Here is a 19,220-nt window from a genome sequence, read left to right on the forward strand (position 1 = left end):
GGAATCAAAGAACTTTTTGGTAAATTGATCCTTCAACCATGTTTTCGAAGAAAAAACACTAGTTGATTTGTGTGAGATTCTGCAGAACGTAAAGACTGAGCTAGTACCAAGATATCGTCCAAATAAGGAAACACCGCAATACCCCGCTCTCTGATTACAGAGAGTAGGGCACCGAGAACCTTTGAAAAGATTCTTGGAGCTGTCGCTAGGCCAAAAGGAAGAGCAACAAATTGGTAATGCTTGTCTAGAAAAGAGAATCTCAGAAACTGATAATGATCTGGATGAATTGGAATATGAAGATATGCATCCTGTAAGTCTATTGTGGACATATAATGCCCTTATAGTCACCATTTTGAAAGTTGGTACAATTACATAACGATTCAAAATTTTCAGATCCAGAACTGGTCTAAATGAATTTTCTTTCTTTGGGACAATGAATAGATTTGAATAAAACCCCAGAATAATTACCCCTGAAAACTCCAGGTCTGAAACACATTTCAGGAAAGCCTGAGCCTTTACTGGATTTGCTGGGATACTTGAGAGAAAATATCTTCTCACAGGAGGTTTTACTCTGAATCCTATTCGATACCCCAGAGAGACAATATTCAGAATCCATTGATTTTGGACAGAATTTGTCCAAACATCCTTGAAAAATCTTAATCTGCCCTGTACCAGCTGAGCTGGAATGAGGGCCGCACCTTCATGCGGACTTGGGGGCTGGCTTTGGTTTCTTAAATGGCTTGGATTTATTCCAATTTGAAGAAGGTTTCCAACTGGAAACAGATTCTTTGGGGGAAGGATTAGGTTTCTGTTCCTTAATTTGTTGAAAGGAGCGAAAACGGTTAGAAGCTTTAAATTTACCCTTAGGTCTTTTATCCTGAGGCAAAAAAACTCCCTTCCCCCAGTGACAGTTGAAATAATCGAATCCAACTGAGAATGAGAACCAAATAACGTATTACCTTGAAAGGAAAGAGATAGCAATCTAGACTTAGAAGTCATGTCAGCATTCCAAGATTTAAGCCACAAAGCTCTTGTAGCTAAAATAGCTAAAGACTTAGATTTAAGATCAATTTTGATATCAAAAATGGCATCACAAATAAAATGATTAACAAGTTGAAGCAAGCGAACAATGCTAGACAAATCAGAATCCCATTCTTGTTGCGCTAAATTTTCCAACCAAAAAGTTGATGCAGCTGCAACATCAGCCAAAGAAATTCCAGGCCTGAGAAGATGACCAGAATATAAATAGGCTTTCCTTAGATAAGATTCAAGTTTCATATCTAAAGGATCTTTAAAAGAAGTACTATCCTCCATAGGAATAGTAGTACGTTTAGCAAGAGTAGAGATAGCCCCATCAACTTTGGGGATCTTTTCCTAAAACGCCAAAGAAATCATATCAGAAATAGCATCAGGAACTGGAAAAACCTCTGGAGTAACCACAGGAGGTTTATAAACAGAATTTAAACGTTTACTAGTTTTAGTATCAAGAGGACTAGTTTCCTCAATATCCAATGTAACCAATACTTCTTGTAATGTAACCAACAAAGAACAAAGATACTCCATTTTAAATAAATAAGTAGATTTGTCAGTGTCAATATCTGATGAAGGATCTTCTGAATCAGATAGATCCTCATCAGAGGAGGATAATTCAGTATGTTGTCGGTCATTTGAAGTTTCATCAATATTATGAGAAGTTTTAAAAGACCTTTTACGTTTATTAGAAGGCGGGATGGCAGACAAAGCCTTCTGAATAGAATCAGCAATAAAATCTTGTACATTATATGTTGAAGGAACAGCAACAGGCAATGTACTATTACTGATGGACACATTATCTGCATTTAAAAGTTTATCATGACAATTATTACAAACCACAGCTGGAAATATAATCTCCACAAGTTTACAACAAATGCACTTAGCTTTGGTAGAACTGTTATCAGGCAGCAGGGTTCCAACAGTGATTTCTGAGACAGGATCAAATTGAGACATCTTGCAAAATGTAAAAGAAAAAAACATCATATAAAGCAAAATGATCAATTTCCTTATATGGCAGTTTCAGGAATGGGAAAAAAATGCCAATAGCATAGCAAAAAGGCAATAGGCATATAGCAATGGGGTTTTAAATTAAGAAATTATTTGGCGGCAAGTATGACGCACAACATAACTGAAATTTTTTTGGCGCTAACAACATCCAGAAATGACGCACTCGCGTCATTAACGATGCAACCTTGTGCAAGGAACTTGGGATCAACTAAGATGCCGGAAATAACGAATTTGCGTCATCAGACGTACCTTCGTGACAAAAAATTCTCGTGCCAAGAATAACACAATAAACTTTAGCATTTTGCGCCCTCGCGGGCCTAATTTTGCCTGTGAAATTGAAAGAAAAAAGCAGTCAATTTTGAAAAAAGACTAAATATGTTTTTCCACAAATATGAAACTGACAGTCTGCAAAAGGAAATATACATAAACCTGACTCATGGCAAATATAAGTACAATACATATATTTAGAACTTTATATTAATGCATAAAGTGCCAAACCATAGCTGAGGGTGTCTTAAGTAATAAAAACATACTTTCCGGAAGACACCCATCCACATATAGCAGATAGCCAAATCAGTATTGAAACGGTTATCAGTAGAGGTAATGGAATATGAGAGTATATCGTCGATCTGAAAAGGGAGGTAGGAGATAAATCTCTATGACGATAACAGAGAACCTATGAAATAGATCTCCCGTGAGGAAAACCATTGCATTGAATAGGTGATACTCCCTTCACATCCCTCTGACATTCACTGTACTCTGAGAGGAACCAGGCTTCAAAATGCTGAGAAGCGAATATCAACGTAGAAATCTTAGCACAAACTTACTTCACCACCTCCATAGGAGGAAGAGTTTGTAAAACTGAATTGTGGGTGTGGTGAGGGGTGTATTTATAGGCATTTTGAGGTTTGGGAAACTTTGCCTCTCCTGGTAGGATTGTATATCCCATACGTCACTAGCTCATGGACTCTTACATGAAAAAAAACAGATAACTCTAGAACTAGGGCTAGGATGAGATAGAGAGGGTAGGTTAAGAAAATGTAAAATGGTTAACCCCAATGCTAACTATCGGCTAGATTTAGAGTTTTGTCGGTAACGACCCGAAAATCTAACGCTGGCTTTTTTCTGGCCGCACCATAAAAATAACTCTGGTATTGAGAGTCCACATAAAGGCTGCGTTAGGCTCCAAAAAAGGAGCGTAGAGCATATTTAACTCAACTTCAACTCTCGATACCAGAGTTGCTTACGCAAGCGGCCAGCCTCAAAAACGTGCTCGTGCACGATTCCCCCATAGGAAACAATGGGGCTGTTTGAGCTGAAAAAAAACCTAAAACCTGCAAAAAAGCTGCGTTCAGCTCCTAACGCAGCCCCATTGTTTGCTATGGGGAAACACTTCCTACGTCTGCACCTAACACTCTAACATGTACCCCGAGTCTAAACACCCCTAGCCTTACACTTATTAACCCCTAATCTGCCGCCCCCGCTATCGCTGACCCCTGCATATTATTATTAACCCCTAATCTGCTGCCCCTAACACCGCCGACCCCTATATTATATTTATTAACCCCTAATCTGCCCCCCACAACTTCGCCTCCACCTGCCTACACTTATTAACCCCTAATCTGCCGACCGGACCTGAGCGCTACTTTAATAAAGTTATTAACCCCTAATCCGCCTAACTAACCCTATAATAAATAGTATTAACCCCTAATCTGCCCTCCCTAACATCGCCGACACCTAACTTCAATTATTAACCCCTAATCTGCCGACTGGAGCTCACCGCTATTCTAATAAATGTATTAACCCCTAAAGCTAAGTCTAACCCTAACACTAACACCCCCCTAAATTAAATATAATTTTAATCTAACGAAATTAATTATCTCTTATTAAATAAATTATTCCTATTTAAAGCTAAATACTTACCTGTAAAATAAATCCTAATATAGCTACAATATAAATTATAATTATATTATAGCTATTGTAGGATTAATATTTATTTTACAGGTAACTTTGTAATTATTTTAACCAGGTACAATAGCTATTAAATAGTTAATAACTATTTAATAGTTGCCTAGTTAAAATAATAACAAAATTACCTGTAAAATAAATCCTAACCTAAGTTACAATTAAACCTAACACTACACTATCATTAAATTAATTAAATAAAATATCTACAATTACCTACAATTAAACCTAACACTACACTATCAATAAATTAATTAAATACAATATCTACAAATAACTACAATGAAATAAACTAACTAAAGTACAAAAAATAAAAAAGAACTAAGTTACAAAAAATAAAAAAATATTTACAAACATAAGGAAAATCTTACAACAATTTTAAACTAATTACACCTACTCTAAGCCCCCTAATAAAATAACAAAGCCCCTCAAAATAAAAAATGCCCTACCCTATTCTAAATTACTAAAGTTCAAAGCTCTTTTACCTTACCAGCCCTGAACAGGGCCCTTTGCGGGGCATGCCCCAAAGAATTCAGCTCTTTTGCCTGTAAAAAAAAACATACAATACCCCCCCAACATTACAACCCACCACCCACATACCCCTAATCTAACCCAAACCCCCCTTAAATAAACCTAACACTAAGCCCCTGAAGATCTTCCTACCTTGTCTTCACCTCACCGGGTATCACACCGATCCGTCCTGGCTCCGATATCTTCATCCAACCCAAGAGGGGGCTAGACATCCATCATCCGATGGCTGAAGAGGTCCAGAAGAGGCTCCAAAGTCTTCATCCTATCTGGGAAGAAGAGTAGATCCGGACCAGCAACCATCATCTTCCAAGCGGCATCTTCTATCTTCATCCGATGAGGACCGGCTCCATCCTGAAGACCTCCACCGCGGACCCATCTTCATCCGGCGACGTCCAACTGAAAAAATGACGGTTCCTTTAAGGGACGTCATCCAAGATGGCGTCCCTCGAATTCCGATTGGCTGATAGGATTCTATCAGCCAATCGGAATTAAGGTAGGAATATTCTGATTGGCTGATGGAATCAGCCAATCAGAATCAAGATCAATCCGATTGGCTGATCCAATCATCCAATCAGATTGAGCTCGCATTCTATTGGCTGATCGGAACAGCCAATAGAATGCGAGCTCAATCTGATTGGCTGATTGGATCAGCCAATCGGATTGAACTTGATTCTGATTGGCTGATTCCATCAGCCAATCAGAATATTCCTACCTTAATTCCGATTGGCTGATAGAATCCTATCAGCCAATCGGAATTCGAGGGACGCCATCTTGGATGACGTCCCTTAAAGGAACCGTCATTCGGCTAGTAGGCGTCGGGAGAAGAGGATGTTCCGCGTCGGATGGAAGATGATGGCTCCCGAAGAAAGAAGATTGAAGATGCCGTTGATAGAAGACTTCATCCGGATCATGGACCTCTTCAGCTCCCGCTTGGATGAAGACTTCATCCGGATCATGTACCTCTTCAGCTCCCGCTTGGATGAAGACTTCAGCCGGATCATGGACCTCTTCAGCCCCCCGCTTGGGCTTGGATCAGGACATCGGAGGAGCTCTTCAGGACGGATCGGTGAACCTGGTATGGTGAAGATAAGGTAGGAAGATCTTCAGGGGCTTAGTGTTAGGTTTATTTAAGGGGGGTTTGGGTTAGATTAGGGGTATGTGGGTGGTGGGTTGTAATGTTGGGGGGGGGGTATTGTATGTTTTTTTTTTTACAGGCAAAAGAGCTGAACTTCTTGGGGCATGCCCCGCAAAGGGCCCTGTTCAGGGCTGGTAAGGTAAAAGAGCTTTGAACTTTAGTAATTTAGAATAGGGTAGGGCATTTTTTATTTTGGGGGTCTTTGTTATTTTATTAGGGGGCTTAGAGTAGGTGTAATTAGTTTAAAATTGTTGTAAGATTTTTCTTATGTTTGTAATTATTTTTTTATTTTTTGTAACTTAGTTATTTTTTATTTTTTGTACTTTAGTTAGTTTATTTCATTGTAGTTATTTGTAGGAATTGTATTTAATTAATTTATTGATAGTGTAGTGTTAGGTTTAATTGTAACTTAGGTTAGGATTTATTTTACAGGTAAATTTGTAATTATTTTAACTATTTTAGCTATTAAATAGTTCTTAACTATTTAATAGCTATTGTACCTGGTTAAAATAAATACAAAGTTACCTGTAAAATAAATATTAATCCTAAAATAGCTATAATATAATTATAATTTATATTGTAGCTATATTAGGATTTATTTTACAGGTAAGTATTTAGCTTTAAATAGGAATAATTTATTTAAGAAGAGTTAATTAATTTCGTTAGATTTAAATTATATTTAATTTAGGGGGGTGTTAGTGTTAGGGTTAGACTTAGCTTTAGGGGTTAATACATTTATTAGAATAGCGGTGAACCCCGGTCGGCAGATTAGGGGTTAATAATTGAAGTTAGGTGTCGGTGATGTTAGGGAGGGCAGATTAGGGGTTAATACTATTTATTATAGGGTTAGTGAGGCGGATTAGGGGCTAATAACTTTATAATAATAGCGGTGCGGTCTGCTCGGCAGATTAGGGGTTAATAAGTGTAGGCAGGTGGAGGCGACGTTGAGGGCGGCAGATTAGGGGTTAATAAATATAATATAGGGGTCGGCGGTGTTAGGGGCAGCAGATTAGGGGTACATAGCTATAATGTAGGTGGCGGCGCTTTGCGGTCGGCAGATTAGGGGTTAATTATTGTAGGTAGTTGGCGGCGACGTTGTGGGGGGCAGATTAGGGGTTAATAAATATAATACAGGGGTCGGCGGTGTTAGGGGCAGCAGATTAGGGGTACATAAGTATAACGTAGGTGGCGGTCGGCAGATTAGGGGTTAAAAAAATTTAATCGAGTGGCGGCGATGTGGGGGGACCTCGGTTTAGGGGTACATAGGTAGTTTATGGGTGTTAGTGTACTTTAGAGTACAGTAGTTAAGAGCTTTATGAACCGGCGTTAGCCCAGAAAGCTCTTAACTACTGACTTTTTTCTGCGGCTGGAGTTTTGTCGTTAGATTTCTAACGCTCACTTCAGACACGACTCTAAATACCGGAGTTAGAAAGATCCCATTGAAAAGATAGGATACGCAATTGACGTAAGGGGATCTGCGGTATGGAAAAATCGCGGCTGAAAAGTGAGCGTTAGACCCTTTTTTGAGTGACTCCAAATACTGGAGTTAGCCTAAAACCAGCCTTAGGAGCCTCTAACGCTGGTTTTCACGGCTACCACCAAACTCCAAATCTAGCCGATTGTTATTTGTATCTTTGTGTTAATGGTTTTCCTTTTTTTCCTTTTTTTATTTTCTCTTTCTTTTTCATTACATATTCTATTTAAATATGGAACCAGCAATTTAATTATATGTGTATGCCCTGCATGGCATAAACCTGGACAAAGTATAAGCATGTATTCAGCATTGGATATAAATAAAATTATAAAAAAACAAAAAACTGTATGGTCTACCTAAATCATGAAAGAAAAATTTGGGGGTTTCTTGTCCCTTTAATTTGTGTAGTGCCCATTACTTCCTGTCACAGGCCCACAAGGGGCCTGGGGTCTCTACATGAAGGCATATCTAGCTTGATGTCATAAATCTTCTAGATTAACATGATCTGGTTTACTAATTATTGAAAGCTAAACTGACAATAAGACAGTTTCTGCCCATGCTCAGAAGAAGCAGACACGTTCTTACCATGTCTGCTCCCTTATCTAGCTGTAGGCAGGGGCTACACTGAGAATTACTAAGTGCTATTTTTTGCAAGAAAACAAGTAAGTTATTTTCTGTTTTGAACACAATCTGTTTCTTTTTATGTTTACTTTGATTTAACATATATTTTTTTTACAAAAGGAGCACTGTTTCATATCCATTTAAAGAGATAGGAAAGTCAAAATTAAACTTGCTTGATTCAGATAGAGCATTTAATTTTAAGACACTTTTAAATTCACTTCTATTTTTAGATGCGCTTTGTTCTTTTGGTATTCCTTTTAAAAAAAGAATACACACATACCCTACACTAGTGGTAGCTTGCTGCTGATTGGTGTCATTACACATTTGTATCTTATGATTGGCTAACTAGATGTGTTCAGCTAGCTTCTAGCAGTGCAATGCTGCTCCTTCAACAAAGGATAACAAGAGAATAGAGCAAATTTTATAATAGAAGTAAATTGGAAACTTGTTTAAAATTGTATGTTCTATCCAAATCATGAATGATAATGTTGGGGTTTCCTGTCCCTTTAAGCAGTGCAGCTACTCCCAAGTAACATCTGTATTTTTCAATGGAGCCACCATACTATATTAATAATCATATCCTTTGGTTGTTATTATTTCTGGAAGCCTTCTGTTATATGTACATTTGTGCAAGTATAATCGACACTGTACATTTTTCTGCAACCTTGCTCATTGGGACTTTTCATTTATTTATTTAAAGAGTTCTATATTTTTGTTTCAATTGACTATTATCATGAAAGATCAGATACCCTCTGTATAAATGAAAATGTAAGACAGGCTTCTCTTCATGTATTGCAGAAGGTGTTCTGTGCATGCATTGAATGCCAGGTTACTATTGTGAATAGCAGATGTTCTAAACATATGTAAGGCAACCCTAGACTGAGGTCATACTTGTTTACATGCTTGGGATGAGGTATATAACTATATACAGTGTATGTTCTAAGTAGGTTTGGGTACACATGCATAGGTCTGTGCGGAATTAAAGTAAAGGACAAAGAGACATACTAGATGTATCTTCCTTCTCTCTCCTCCTCTATCTCACTTTCTCTATTCCCATCCTCTTTTCCCACACAGAGATTCGAGAAGCTTTCAAGGTGTTTGACCGAGATGGAAACGGATTCATCTCAAAGCAGGAGTTGGGCACGGCAATGCGATCCCTTGGATACATGCCCAACGAGGTAGAGCTGGAGGTCATTATACAGAGGCTGGATATGGATGGTAAGATGTCAGCATGGGGAGAGTTAGTCTGTGTTCTGAATGTGGGGTACATGTATGGTTCCTGAATATGGAATGATTTGCATGAATATACTCTATATTAATTATGTCTTGTCTGTATGTGCGCAGGTTATGGTTTGCAGGACATGCTTTTTTTTATAAATAATGCGCAGGAGTATGTGTGTTTGTCAGCCATGAATATTATAAGCAGGATTTCCCCTTTGTGAGCAGGATCTTTCCCTTGTCTGGTTGTGTGAATGCTGTCAGATATAGTACAATAACCAGGATTCATAACATGGAGTGTATCAGTTATGGATATTGTATGCAGTATCAGCTGCTCCTGATCTTGCTGTGGTGTAGAATATCTAGGAGGGTGCTCTAGACTTTTGCTCTATCTGGAAAACTTGCAGTGAAAGACTATACTTAATAGCATACTGTTGTACAGATCCATAGTATAGGGGCTTCCTACTGCCTGTACAGTCCACTTGTCAGAAAAAACAGGGCTTACAGAGAGGTGGCTGGAAGCAGCTTGAAATATATACGTTAGTTTATTTTGTTAATATTGAGTTTTGAATTGTGTCTTAATTATAGCTCATATGCCCTTGTTGAAAGCTCCATAAAAATGTAAACACTATTGGTGAGTTTACTATCACTTTAAGATAGTATACATAATTGTATACCATGGGGCCGAATTATCAAGCATCCGCTTGATGCCCCGTGTTTCTGGTGAGCCTTCAGGCTCACCAGAAACACATGTTATGAAGCAGCGGTCTAAAGACTGCTGCTTCATAACCTGTCCACCTGCTCTGAGGCGGCAGAAAGACATCGCCGGAAATCAACCCGATCGAATACGATCGGGTTAATTGACACGCCCTGCTAGCGGCCGATTGCCCGCGAATCTACAGGGGGCGGTATTGCACCAGCAGTTCACAAGAACTACTGGTGCAATGATAAATGCCGAGATCGTATGCTGTCAGTATTTATCGATGTGCAGCTCACATCATGATAAATAGGCCCTCATAAGTAGATTCTGGATAATATGTATGTATTTACACGTTTATCACATTTCCTCACATTAAACTCCCTCCTTGATCCATTGCAATCTGGATTTCGCCCCCAACACTCCACAGAAACTGCAATCATTAAGGTTACAATGACCTAATTACAGCAAAATCAAAATACCACTTTTTTCTGTTAATCCTTCTTGATCTGTCTGCAGCCTTTGACACTGTTGACCACACTCTCTTGCTCCAAAACCTCCAATCTTTCGGCATCTGTGACACAGCTCTCTCGTGGAGGAGACTCTTATCTGTCTAACCTGACCTTTAGTGTAACCTTCTCTGGCACATCCTCTGACACTTTACCACTATCTGTTGGGGTACCACAAGGCTCTGTCTTTGGACCCCTTCTCTTCTCAATTTATACATCATCCTTAGGTTCCGTAATACAGTCCCATGGGTTTCAATACCATTTGTATGTTGATGATACCCAAATCTACATCTCTTTACCAGACCTATCCTCTTCCTTACTAACTTGTGTCTCTAAATGTCTTTCTAATATTTCATCCTGGATGTCCTCTCACTACCTTAAGCTAAATTTCTCAAAAACTAAGCTCCTTATTTTCCAAATTTCTTCCAAAATCCCTACCCCTCTCAACTTTCTCTAACTGTTGATAATAACTTCATTACTTAAACCCCACATGCCCGATGTCTTGGGGATACACTTGACTTTGATCTCTCTTTAATTCCCCACATCCAGGGGAATTCCTGCCGCTTCGACCTTAAAAACTTCTCAAAAATTCACTACTTTCTCACACAAGACACAACTAAAACTTTAATCCACTCTCTTATAATTTCTCCCCTTGACTATTGCAACTCCATCCTCTCCGGCCTCCCTAGCTGCCGTCTATCTCTTTTACAATCCATAATAAATGCCTCTGCCAGGCTAATCTTTCTTACACATCACTCCTAACCTGCTGCACCTCTCTGCCAGTCCCTTCACTGGCTTCCTCTAACCTCCAGAATAAAATACAAAATCCTGACTTTTAAAGCTCAGTAACCCTAAACCGCCACAACCCAATCGCAATGTAAAACTCCTAAAATATTACCCCCTAACTGCTAACCCCCAAGACCCCTAAACTAAGACCCCCTATGTTTTAAAAAAACAGTAAAGTTTTTTTTAAAAAGCCCCTAAAAAATAAAAAAGACCCCTAAAAAACCCCTATCCTAAAGCAGTAGAATCAACATAATCACACGCAGAATAAAGAATAAAATTAAAAAACATTAAGTATATTATAATAATTACATTCTTTACATACCAACTGCTGTTGTGTCTTTTGAAAGTACCTCTATCCTAAAACTAAAGTAACCAAAAAATAAAAAGGCTACCCTAAAAAACCCCATCCTAAAATTAAACTTAAAATTAAAGATTCCCCCAAAATACCTAAAAAAAACCCCTAACAATAGAAAACTCAAATTTTCATTACTCATCATCCGAACTCTTTTCTTCTTTTCTTGATTCAACATTATATACCAAGCAAAAGGTAATCCAAAAGCCAAAGGGGTCCTCTTCTTTTCTTGATTTGACGTAATCCACAAAGCAGAACGATAATTCAGAAAGGGTAATCCAAAAAGGCAAAGGGGTCCAGCAGCAGCGCAGGTTCCTTGGGGTCGATCCTCCTCTTCTTCTTGGCTCCTGTCTTCATGCTGTCCCGCAACACACTCATTTTTTGGATGCCAATTTCCCCCTTTTATAGGGGTGTCTTGGCAGTTCTATTTGCTGATTTTTAAATCAATTTCAAGTCAGCCAATAGTAGTATGTTTTTATAAATCAGCCAAAAGAAAGAAGCAACTTCTATTGGCTGATTTATTTTTAAAATCAGACAATAGAATTAGCTATTTTTAAAAAAATCAATCAGCCAAACGAATAAGCTTTTTTCCTATTGGCTGATTTAAAAAAAAAATGCCCCTTTCTATTGGCTGATTTGAAATTGATTTAAAAACCAGCCAATAGAATTTCCAGGACATACTTATAAAAGGGGGATACTGGCAGACAAAAATGAGTGTGCTGCGGAGGCAGTATGAAGACAGGACCCAAGAAGAAGAGGAACATCCACCACAGAGGAGCTGCCTCCATCAAGGAGCTGCTGCCAGACCTCTTTGGCTTTTTGGATTACCTTTTTGCTTCGTGGATTACGTCGGATCAAGAAAAGAAGAAGACCCCTTTGTATTTTTGGATTACCCCTTTTATATTACCTGTTTTCTTGAACTGATGTAATCCACAAATCAGAGGACTGATTTGGCTTTTGGATTACCCTTTCTCTTTGGGGATTACGTTGGCTCAAGAAAAGAAGAGAAGACTTGGGATGCTACTTTTAAAATTCCAGTATCAGAAAAGCATCCCCACAGAGATGTAAAGTAAAATGCCTCTCAGTGAGGCTGCCTTCAAACACTGATTTCAGCCCTTTTTAAAAATTCACAGGCAATATCATGTGACACTGACAGATCCCTTTTTAAAATATCACCATTAACATGATGCTTTTATAATCAGGGTCTAAGTATTGGCCTTTGAGTAAACAGTAAGAATGACTGTGTAAATTATTAGACATATAAAATAATTAGGTATTCTTTCTGTACAAGATCAGTCTATTGCATTGTGTTGTGATTTCAGTTAGGAGAAACAACTATTTCATATTCAAAGATATACATAAAGGAACAACTAACAAGTAAATTGAACACATTAAGGAGAAAACTATTTTACAGTGTACTTTCACTTTAAATGTCAGTGGGAAAGAGAAGTACTAATTTTCACATAATTATTCCTGTAATATTCCATAATCTCTAGACAATCTTGTTTTCTCTTAGCAGCATTGTATAACCTCTCCAATGAGAGGGTATAAAAGATCAGATTGGGTCATTCTGTCATAGAAGGAATTATTTGTTGTTTCCAATAACAAGAACTTGGTTTCTTTGTGTAATTAGTCATTATTTTATAAAGGGCTGTCATATAGAGAATATGGCCATTCATTAACATTATTATTGGTGATTTATCTATTGATGTGTTAACAACTTTTACTATGGCTTTTTTCATTTGTTCCTGAAAAGGCTGAATGATTGAGTATTTCCACCATATATGCAATAGGGTTCAATTATTAAACAACATCAATATAGTATGCAACATTTTGGTGTTTTTGGATAGTTGGTTGATGTTCATGCCACGGCAGAACCATAATGTTTATACTGGAGGTAAAAGTTCAAAGTTCCAGTGTCGGTGTCATACCCACATCTAGGGATGGGCGAATGTGGTAAAAGTGCAATTTGATTGTTAGAACAAAAACAATTAAAATTCAGTAATCAAATGTTATTTGGGGTTTTCAAATGTTACTTTCGTTTTTGAATGTTCTTAATTAACTAGCATATCCACATTTGAAATCTTGAATGCAACATTCTATTTAACAAATACTATTCAGAATTGCAATAGTTCATGGGGTAGGACATTAAGTAATTGACACATAATAGATACCAATATATTGATTTCAATTTTTCGATTTCGAATATTGCATAATTTGAATATTACATTTAAAAAGAGCAAAACATTTTTCTAATTATGCAATATTCTAATTAGAAAAAATTGAATAGAATATTACATTTAAAGATAGTATTACAAATACTATTATATCAAACACGTTAGAATGTTGTACAAACATTCAAAATTCAAAACGAACAACAAATGAGTTAAAATTTGTTTCATTTTTTGAATTTAGCAAAACATTCGCTCATCCCTCCTTACATCTTCGTGATAAACCATCTTTCTACCTTTTTTAATGCACATAAGCACGTATAAAACTATACCTTGTATTGGGATATTTCAACACCATTTATTTACATTTTTAGCCATTTGTAAAATAATTAGTTCAGTTGAAAACTCTTTGAATATTAGACTACTTTTTGTCAATGTTAAAGAGATAGTAAAGTCCAAATTAAACTTTCATGATTCAGATAGGGCATGTGATTTTAAACAACTTTCTAATTTACTTTTCTCATCAAATTTGCTTTGTTCTCTTGGTATTCTTAGCTGAAAGCTAAACCTAGGTAGGCTCATATGCTAATTTCTAAGCTCTTGAAGGCACCGTCTTATCTGAATGCATTTCACAATTTTTCACAGCTAGAGGGCGTTATTTCATGTGTTTCATTCAACAACAAAAAAACATTTGGCTAGATTACGAGTTTTGCGTTATGAGCGGCTCGGTGTTAACTTGCAAGTTATTTCCACTGCTCACCTCCCTATAGCGCTGCTATTACAGGTTTGCAAAAACCCGGCGTTAGCAGGCAATATTGCAGCGTAAAGCAAAATTGAGCTCCATACCGCACTCAAATACCAGCGCTGCTTTGAGCTGGTTTTACGTGCTTGTGCACGATTTCCCCATAGACATCAATGGGGAGAGCCGGCTCAAAAGAAAGCCTAACACCTGCAATAAAGGAGTGTAAAGCTCCGTAACGCAGCCCCATTGATTCCTATGGGCAAAGAAAATGTATGTTTACACCTAACACCCTAACATAAACCCCGAGTCTAAACACCCCTAATCTGCCACCCCCGACATCGCCACCCCCTACATTACACTTATTAACCCCTAATCTGCTGCCCCTGACATCGCCGCCACCTACCTACACTTATTAACCCCTAATCTGCCACCCCCAATGTCGCGGCCACCTACATTACAGTTATTAGCCCCTAATCTGCCGCCCCCGTCATCGCCGCCACCTACCTACACTTATTAACCCCTAATCTGCAACCCCAACGTCGCCGCCACTATACTAAAGATATTAACCCCTAAATCTAACCCTAACACCCACTAACTTTAACATAATTAAAATAAATCTAAATAAAAATTACTATAATTAAATACTAACTATAACTAAATACTTACCTATAAAATAAAACCTAAACTAGCTACAATATAACTAACAGTTACATTGTAGCTATCTTATGTTTTATTTTTATTTCACAGGTAAATTTGTATTTATTTTAACTAGGTAGACTAGTTAGTAAATAGTTATTAACTATTTTCTAACTACCTAGTTAAAATAAATACAAATTTACCTGTAAAATTAAACCTAACCTGTCTTACACTAACACCTAACATTACAGTACAATTAAATCAATTACATTAATTAAATGCAATTAACTAAATTACAAAACATAATAAACACTAAATTACACAAAATAAAAAAGAAATGATCAAATATTTAAACTAATTACACCTAATCTAATATCCCCCCCCCCCAAATAAAAAAAAACCCCTAGCCTAAACTAAACTGCCAATAGCCCTTAAAAGGGCTTTTTGCGGGCATTGCCCCAACAAAATCAGCTCTTTTACCTGCAACAAAAATACAAAAAAAAAACAACAGTAAAACCCACCACCCACACAACCAAACCCCCAAATAAAATCCTATCTTAAAAACCTAAGCTCCCCATTGCCCTGAAAAGAGCATTTGGATTGGCAATGCCCTTAAAAGGGCATTTAGCTCTTTTTCAGCCCAAACCCTAATCTAAAAATAAAACCCACCCAATAAACCCTTAAAAAACCCTAACACTAACCCCCGGAGATCCACTTACAGTTTTTGAAGACCGGACTTCCATACTCAACGAAGCCGGGAGAAGTCTTCACCCAAACGGCAATAAGTCTTCAACGAAGCCAGGAGAAGTCTTCATCCAAGCGGCAAGAAGTCGTCCTCCAGATGGGCAGAAGTCTTCATCCAGACGGCATCTTCTATCTTCATTCTTCCGACGCGGAGCGGCTCCATCTTCAAGACATTCGGCGCGGAGCATCCTCTTCTTTCGAATCCTTTTGAAGAATGAAGGTTCCTTTAAATGACGCCATCCAAGATGGCGTCCCTTGAATTCCGATTGGCTGATAGAATTCTATCAGCCAATCGGAATTAAAGGTGAAAAAATCCTATTGGCTGATGCAATCAGCCAATAGGATTGAGCTCGCATTCTATTGGCTGATTGGAACAGCCAAAAGAATGCAAGCTCAATCCTATTGGCTGGATCAGCCAATAGGTTTGAAGCTCAATCCTATTGGCTGATTGCAAGCTAGCTACTAGTAGTGCATTGCTGCTCCTAAGCCTACCTAGATATGCTTTTCAACAAAGGATACCAAACGAGCAAAGTTAATTTGATAATAGAAGTACATTAAAAAAACAACTAATGGGACAGTCAAGTCCAAAAAAACTTTCATGTTTTAAATAGGGCATGCAATTTTAAACAACTTCCCAATTTACTTTTATCACCAATTTTGCTTTGTTCTCTTGGTATTCTTAGTTGAAAGCTAAAACTAGGAGTTTCATATGCTAATTTCTTAGACCTTGAAGATTGCCTCTAATCTGAATACTTTTTGACCACTAGAGGGCATTAATTCACATGTTTCATATAGATAAAATTGAGCTCATGCACGTAAAGTGACCTAGGAGTGAGCACTGATTGGCTAAACTGCATGTCTGTCAAAAGAACTGAAATAAGGAGGCAGTCACCAGAAGCTTAGATACTAGATAATTACAGAGGTAAAATGTGTATTATTATAACTGTGTTGGTTATGCATAACTGGGGAATGGGTAATAAAGGGATTATCTTTCTTTTTAAACAACAAAAATTCTGGTGTTGACTGTCCCTTTAACTTTTTGCCAATATGCATGTTCAATTTACATACTGATAAACATGATCATTTCTTGGTTGCAGCTCCCTAGCTTTACCCATGTGTTTAACCCATTTGCAGGGTTTAAACTCATATGGCTAGATTACGAGTCTTGTGTTATCCTTAAAAAGGAGCGTTGAGAGGTCCCAACGCTGCTTTTTAATGCCCGCTGGTATTACGAGTCTGGCAGGTACAGGTGTACCGCTCACTTTTATTCCACGACTCAAGCTTACTGCAAATCCCCTTACGTAAATTGCGTATCCTATCTTTTCAATGGGATTTGCCTAACGCCGGTATTACGAGTCTTGGAGAAAGTGAGCGCTAAACCCTCTCCTGTCTAGACTCCTACCGCATTTAAAAGTCAGTAGTTAAGAGTTTTATGGGCTAACGCCGTAACATAAAACTCTTAACTAAAGTGCTAAAAAGTACACTAACACCCATAAACTACCTATTAACCCCTAAACCGAGGCCCCCCCTCCCACATCGCAAACACTTAAATAAATTTTTTAACCCCTAATCTGCCAACCGGACATCGCCGCCACTTTAATAAATATATTAACCCCTAGACTGCCGCTCTCCCGCCTCACAAACACTAGTTAAATTTTATTAACCCCTAATCTGCTGTCCCTAACATTGCTGACACCTACCTACATTTATTAACCCCTAATCTGCCGCCCCCAACGTCTCTGCTACTATATTAAATTTATTAACCCCTAAACCTAAGTCTAACCCTAAGTCTAACCCCCCCAACTTAAATATAATTTAAATAAAACGAAATACAATTACTACAATTAAATAAATGATTCCTATTTAAAACTAAATACTTACCTATAAAATAAACCCTAAGATAGCTACAATATAACTAATAGTTACATAGTAGCTAGCTTAGGGTTTATTTTTATTTTACAGGCAACTTTGTATTTATTTTAACTAAGTACAATAGTTATTAAATAGTTATTAACTATTTAATAACTACCTAGCTAAAATAAATACAAAAGTACCTGTAAAATAAATCCTAACCTAAATTACAATTACACCTAACATTACACTATAATTAAATTAATTTACTAAATTACCTACAATTAACTACAATTAAATAAAATAAACTAAAGTACGAAAAAAACCCACTAAATTACAGAAAAAAATAAAATAATTACAAGAATTTTAAACTAATTACACCTAATCTAATCCCCCTAATAAAATAAAAAAGCCCCCCAAAATAATAAAAATCCCTACCCTATATTAAATTACAAATAGCCCTTAAAAGGGCTTTTCGCGGGGGATTGCCCCAAAGTAATCAGCTCTTTTACCTGTAAAAAAAATACAATACCCACAACATTAAAACCCACACACCCAACCCTACTCTAAAACCCACCCAATCCCCCCTTAAAAAAACCTAACACTAACCCCTTGAAGATCACCCTACCATGAGACGTCTTCACCCAGCCGGGCACAAGTGGTCCTCCAGAGGGGCAGAAGTCTTCATCCGATCCGGGCAGAAGAGGACCTCCAGACGGGCAGAAGTCTTCATCCAGGCGGCATCTTCTATCTTCATCCATCCAGAGTGAAGCGGGTCCATCTTGAAGCCAGACGACGCGGAGCATCCATCCAGACCGACAACTACACGACGAATGACGGTTCCTTTAAATGACATCATCCAAGATGGCGTCCCTTGACTTCCGATTGGCTGATAGGATTCTATCAGCCAATTGGAATTAAGGTAGGAAAAAATCCTATTGGCTGATTCAATCAGCCAATAGGATTGAAGTTCAATCCTATTGGCTGATCCAATCAGCCAATAGGATTGAGCTCGCATTCTATTGTCTGTTCCAATCAGCCAATAGAATGCAAGCTCAATCCTATTGGCTGATTGGATCAGCCAATAGGATTTTTCCTACCTTAATTCCAATTGGCTGATAGAATCCTATCAGCCAATCGGAATTCAAGGGACACCATCTTGGATGATGTAATTTAAAGGAGCCGTCATTCGTCGTGTAGTCGTCGGTCTGGATGGATGCTCCGCGTCGGCTGGCTTCAAGATGGACCCGCTCCGCTCCGGATGGATGAAGATAGAAGATGCTGCCTGGATGAAGACTTCTGCCCATCTGGAGGTCCTCTTCTGCCCGGATCGGATGAAGACTTCTGCCCCTCTGGAGGACGACTTGTGCCTGGCTGGGTGAAGACGTCTCACGGTAGGGTGATCTTCAAGGGGTTAGTGTTAGGTTTTATTAAGGGGGGATTGGGTGGGTTTTAGAGTAGGGTTGGATGTGTGGGTGGTGGGTTTTAATGTTGGGGGGGTATTGTGTTTTTTTTTACAGGTAAAAGAGCTGATTACTTTGGGGCAATGCCCCGCAAAAAGCCCTTTTAAGGGCTATTTGTAATTTAGTATAGGGTAGGGATTTTTATTATTTTGGGGGGCTTTTTTATTTTATTAGGGGGATTAGATGAGGTGTAATTAGTTTAAAATTCTTGTAATTATTTTATTTTTTCTGTAATTTAGTGTTTGTTTTTTTCGTACTTTAGTTTATTTAATTTAATTGTAATTA

The 19,220-nt window shown here is 37.9% G+C and overlaps 1 protein-coding gene across 1 annotated transcript in view; it reads left to right on the forward strand.

Moving 5' to 3' along the window:
- The window catches only part of CABP7 (calcium binding protein 7), a 309,799-nt gene that overhangs the window by 122,918 nt on the left and 167,661 nt on the right, over nt 1-19,220 (forward strand). Inside the window, 1 exon segment of the mRNA XM_053702188.1 lies at nt 8,841-8,984. Coding sequence (XP_053558163.1) covers nt 8,841-8,984 — 144 coding nt within the window.

The sequence above is a fragment of the Bombina bombina genome, chromosome 2 (genome assembly GCF_027579735.1).
Source record: "Bombina bombina isolate aBomBom1 chromosome 2, aBomBom1.pri, whole genome shotgun sequence".
NCBI lineage: Eukaryota > Metazoa > Chordata > Amphibia > Anura > Bombinatoridae > Bombina > Bombina bombina.